This window comes from Marmota flaviventris, chromosome 14 (assembly GCF_047511675.1).
Source record: "Marmota flaviventris isolate mMarFla1 chromosome 14, mMarFla1.hap1, whole genome shotgun sequence".
Taxonomy (NCBI): Eukaryota; Metazoa; Chordata; class Mammalia; order Rodentia; family Sciuridae; genus Marmota; species Marmota flaviventris.
In genome coordinates, this window is record NC_092511.1 from 20,617,715 (window position 1) to 20,623,125 (window position 5,411).

General features: G+C 43.5%; 1 protein-coding gene across 2 annotated transcripts; it reads left to right on the forward strand.

Moving 5' to 3' along the window:
• Positions 1-4,778, forward strand: Atraid (all-trans retinoic acid induced differentiation factor). Of its 2 annotated transcripts, none has more exons than XM_027933501.3 (7): positions 1-152; positions 872-993; positions 3,505-3,576; positions 3,728-3,799; positions 3,997-4,118; positions 4,369-4,466; positions 4,673-4,778. In XM_027933501.3, exons 1-7 carry the CDS (start codon positions 54-56, stop codon positions 4,775-4,777), a joined length of 690 nt encoding a protein of 229 aa, XP_027789302.1. In that variant the 5' UTR covers positions 1-53; the 3' UTR covers position 4,778. The 2 variants fall into 2 exon arrangements, with proteins under 2 accessions (XP_027789302.1, XP_027789303.1); XM_027933502.2 differs by lacking the exon at positions 1-152 and adding an exon at positions 509-785.
• Positions 4,779-5,411: the final 633 nt, after the last annotated feature.

Below are 5,411 nucleotides of genomic sequence, written 5' to 3' on the forward strand. Positions count from 1 at the left end.
GCGGGGCCCCGCGCTGCTCTCGCGAGCTGTCAAGGAGGTCGGAGAGGGCGGAAATGGCGCCTATCGTTCCTAGTAGTGGTGCAAGCCTGGTTTCCAGGGCTATGGCCCTGCTCCTCTCTCTGGGCGTGGAAAGGGCTCTGGCGCTACCCGAGGTACAGAAGCAAATTGAAGCCGGGCTGAAGTAGGGTTTGTTGACCCTCTGTGTGTCGCGCTTGCCCGCGGTTCTCCCCTCCCTCTGCCGGCTCAAGCTCGGATTTCCTCCTCGAGGCCTCCAGATCCTAGTCCCAGGAATACCCCAGACGGATCCTACTCCCGAGTACTCACAGTACTCACGTTGCCCAGGCCTCCGCGCCCTCGCCCTGCCCACATTCAAAGACCTATGAAATTCGACCTCCTCTCTCCTCAGCCTTTGAATAGTTTTAAATTCTTCGTGCGGATGAGTCCTATGACTCTTTTGCAAGCTGTCCAGTCACGAATGCCGTGCGTGGTGCGGTGATAGGACTATTCTTTCTGTAATGCTTGACGAGTTCTTTGTGTTCCTGCAGTCCTTTTACGCTCGGCTAAACTGGGGCTGCCAAGATGCGAAGTCTCTGGAGAGACCATAGTAAAAACCTTGTGTAGTAATCCTCAAAGTTAAAGATCTTTACTCTGTGAAGACTGGTATTGAAAATCTGACTCACTCGTTCAGCGCCCAGCTTTAGGAGAAGAAATGGCATCTCCTAGTCCAGCCTGATAAAAAGATATGACATGAGCCATCTCCCCTGCATTAGAGGAATTCTGGAGAGGTGTACTGGCAGTGAATTCTTGATCCTTGTTTGTTCTCTTGGCTTTTCTTTCTACAACCCTAATAAGGTTTCTTTCTCTTCTGCAGATATGTACCCAGTGTCCGGGGAGTGTGCAAAATTTGTCAAACGTGGCCCTTTACTGTAAGCAGACTCCGGAGCTAATGCTGCAGGCCCGCTGCTGCCTGAATCAAAAGGGCACCATCTTGGGGTGAGGGAGTAGAAGACATCCTTGGACACCGGAAAAGAGTTTCAGACCTAAATCTACAATCCTTGCCAGATTGGGTTTTGGGATAAATATTGGTGCCTAACCGGAGGCATCTAAACCATGATCCTCAAACTTTTAAATTTGTTATAGCGTTTTTGGCTAGGTAAACAATCCTGTGCTTCCTGGATGAAACTGCTTAAAAGTCATAGTTTGGGCCTTTTTAAAAATAGGCTTTTATGCTGGGCTCAGTGGTGAATGTCTGTCATCCCAGCGGCTCAGGAGGCTGAGACAGGAGGATCGCGAGTTCATAGCCAGACTCAGCAAAAAGCAAGGCACTAAGCAACTAAGCGATGCCCTGTCTCTAGCTAAAATATAAAAAGGCGGGGGGGGGGGGGGGGGGGGGGGGGGGGAATGCTGCTGATGTGACTCAATGGTTAAGTCCCTTTGGTACCAAAAAAGGGCTTTTATGGCACCATTTTGAAAAGAGCTTTGTTCTTTTGTTTATTATCAAGACTTGGGTTATTTACTGTGTGTCTGGAAGAGATTCTCCCCTTATTCTCCAAGACACTGCACTAATAAGGCTTTTCTTCCTTTTCTGATTAATTCATTTTTTCTTTACGACAAATTCCTCTTCCTGGCCCTTTTTTCAGGTTAACCCCTCAGATTCACTCCTTGGCCTGGCTGCCTTTCTCCCTTTACACTTTTTTTTTTTGGGGGGGGGGAGGGGGGTCTGCCTATTCTTTTTTTTTTCTTTTTTTTTAGGGGAGGGTATGGGGGATTGAACTCAGGGGCACTCGACCACTAAGCCACATCTCTAGCCATATTTTTTATTTTATTTAGAGGCAGGATGTCACAGAGATGCTTAGGGCCATGGTAAATTGCTGAGGCTGGCTTTGAACTCTTGATCCTCCTGCCTCAGCCTCCCAATGTGTGGGGATTATAGATATGTGCCATCCTGCCCAAGAATCTGCCTATTCCTAATGGTTTCAACTATAACCATCATGCAAATCTCTCCCCAAATTAGGTATCTTTTAGTGACCTTTGACTTCTTCAAGCTCCAGGTACATGTGGGTATCTCTAACCTATTAAACATTTCTTCCTGGGTACACTCTAAACTTCAAATTGGAAAATGTCATGCCTTGCTCTCGTTCTCTTCTTTCCCTAATCTACCTAAATACTTCCTGTGTTAAACTTTCTGAAAGCCAATTTTTTTCATTATCATTCTCTTGCCTTCATATTGTATGTGTAACTATTTCTTGCCCACAGGATACAGTTGAAATATGAACTACCATAACTAGTCCCAACCTGTTTGTCCATCATTTAAATTACTTGCCCACTCAAACCCTCCATAAGGTCTAGCTCCAGCCAGACTTGCCTCCTCCCCAAAGGCATTCCATTTTTGTTTGTTTCTTCATGCCTCTTTCCATAACTAAAATTGCATTCCTCCACCAAGTTAGGACATAGCAATACTTAAATTTCAACATCCTTTGTGAATGCTCCCTACTACCACATCCCAGAGTAATATCTTTTCCCTTGTAACACTTAGTGTTTATACCATTCAAATTTCTGTATATGGTCTCCTATGATTTCTTTCATATTGTAATTTAATGTATTTTTAGTTTTTTTTTTAAGTTATGCTCTTGTTCCCCTACTACATTGTAATCCACTTGAAGACTAAGATACTGTGTTATATATATTTTATCCTCTCCTAATTTTTGCATTTGTAGTTACTCAGTAAATTTTCCCCCCGGTACTGGTGATTGAACCCAGGGGAGCTGTGTCACTACATTACATCCCCAATCCTGCTTATTTTACACATCTCATTAAATTATACCTTTGGCCTCAAGCTTGTGGTACTCCTGCCTCTGTCTCTCAAGATGCTGGGATTACAGGTGTTCACCACTGCACATGGCACTCAGTAAATGTTTGTAAAATAAAGGACTGGAAAACAATAGATAGTGAAGAAAAAATAGCATGTCATGGAGTTTAATGTCCAGGAGTTTAGAATCCGTCGGTAATAGAAATTGCACTTGGAAAAAAAACTGTATGTGATACATTTTTTTTAAATTTAAATGTTTTCTGTGGATCTGAGAATCGATATAAGATTCACTAATCTAAACAAGAACAAAATTTCTTCCAATATTTGCACAGTGCATAGAAAAAAAGTATTAGAACAGTTTGGTCCAATAGAATATTCTGTGATAATGGAAATGTTCTAATCTGTACTAAACAAAACATAGCCACTAAGGTGGTTATTTCACATGCACTTTGAAATGTGACTAATGCAAATGAAACACTGAATTTTTAGACTAAATTAAAGTAACTACATATAGCTAGTATTGATTGTATCAGATAATGCATGATTGAAATGTCTACCACAACACCTAGTCTGTGGCTCTAAACAATTGTATTCAATTATCATTAGCTGAAAGGGGGACTGCATAATCAAATACAAACCTTGCCTTGGATTAAAAAAAAAGATACATAGTTATACTAATTATTTTATTTCCTCAGATTGGATCTCCAGAACTGTTCTTTGGAGGATCCTGGGCCAAACTTTCCTCAAGCATATACTGCTGTTATCATGTAAGTGGTTAGGTACCCTCTTGCCCAAAAGGTGAATATGATAAAGTGTTGATAGGAAAATCTTTGGAGATGGACCCTTTAGAAAGTGAATGAATATTAATATTGGATAATCAGGAAAAAGATGCTTTCCTGAACAGTGTGTGCTTTGCAGAGACCTTCAAGCAAACCCTCTCAAGGATAACTTGGCCAACACCTTCCGTGGCTTTATCCAGCTCCAGACTCTGTGAGTAACAGGATAGGGCAAATGCTACAAATTCAATAACTTTGGGCTACATTTTCTTTTTCTTCTTTCTTTTATTTTATTCTTTTTGGTGTTGGGGATTGAATCTATGGCTCTTGCATGTTAAGCATTTGCTCTACCTCAGAGTTACACCCTCAGCCCCTCAGGCTGCATGTTATGATCACCTATGTTGTCTTCAGGGTACTGCCACAAGATATAAGCTGTCCTGGGGGTAATAATGCCTGGAAACAAGTTATCTCTTATAAAGACAACAAGATCTGCCAAGGGCAAAGGAACCTTTGCAATAGCACTGGAGACCCAGGTATGCTGTCTTATCTCCACCCTTCTGAGCATTTCCTTTCCTCCCTTATATTATCTGTTTTAGATCAGAAATATAATGATACTTAAGTTGTCTTTTGTTTGAAGATCTGAGGCTTTAACTCTTTGGAAAGAAAAGATCTTAAATATTATTATGTTCTGATTATTTGTATTCTGAGAACTAAGTTAAAGCACATATTTTGGAATAAACCTGATGCCATTCAGTGATGTTCTCCTTTCTTTCTGACTTCCAGAAATGTGTCCCGAGAATGGATCTTGTGCAGTTGATGGTCCTGGTCTCTTGCAGTGTGTTTGTGCTGATGGCTTCCACGGATACAAGTGTATGCACCAGGTGAGGATTTGATCTTCTTATTAGTAATAAAAGGAATGCATAGGGCAGGAACCTCACTGAAAGGAAAGCCACAAGAAGCTGATGCCAGTTACCTAGAGAAGAGGAGCTATAGGGGAATTGCCCAGAATGAACTAGGTGTTAGGATGTAGTCCTCTGTGCAATGAATGCTGTGTAATTTTTTTTTTTTTTTTTTTGGTTAATCACAGGGCTCCTTCTCACTATTTATGTTCTTTGGGATTCTGGGATCCACCACACTATCCCTCTCCATTTTGCTTTGGGGAACCCAGCGCCGAAAAGCCAAGACTTCATGAACTACACAGGGCTTCCTACTGACCTAAGATCATCCTGATGTATATAGCCCAGCAAGGAAGATTTGTTAACTTGACGGGCATCATTGACCAACGGACCCTCCTAAGTCTGAGGCTGCATTTGGAAGGAAAAAGAAAAATTGCACTACACCAGTGTTGGACACTCTTGAGTCAGGAATGAACCAGTACCAGTTCCCATTTGTGCTGTTAACTACAATAAACATTTAAAAAAAAAAAAAAAAAGAAGAACTTTTCCCCTTTTTTTCCCCTCTCTTTTTTCTTTTTTACATTTTAGGGAAAGGCGGCTAGTCTTTCGTGTTTCTTGCTTGGGGGGGCAGCTTCGTGGAGGCCGGGTTTTTCAGGTCTCGCTGGTTTGGCGCAGCCGGGACGACGCGGGCGCACCTCGAGCCCCGCCCCGAACGTGCCCGGCCCCGCCCCTCACGCTGCCTGCTGCTCGCGCCGCCGCAGTCGTGCAGTCGCGGAGCGCGCCCAGGGCTCTTACCTTGCGGCGCCCGCCTTCTCTCTAGCGCTCTGTGCTGCTAGCCACGTGGACCGACTCCGGCGCGCCGCCCTCGCGTGGTTCCAGTGGGGCGTGCAGCGCCTCCTGCGTCTCTGGGTTCACCCCTGCTTCAGCTCG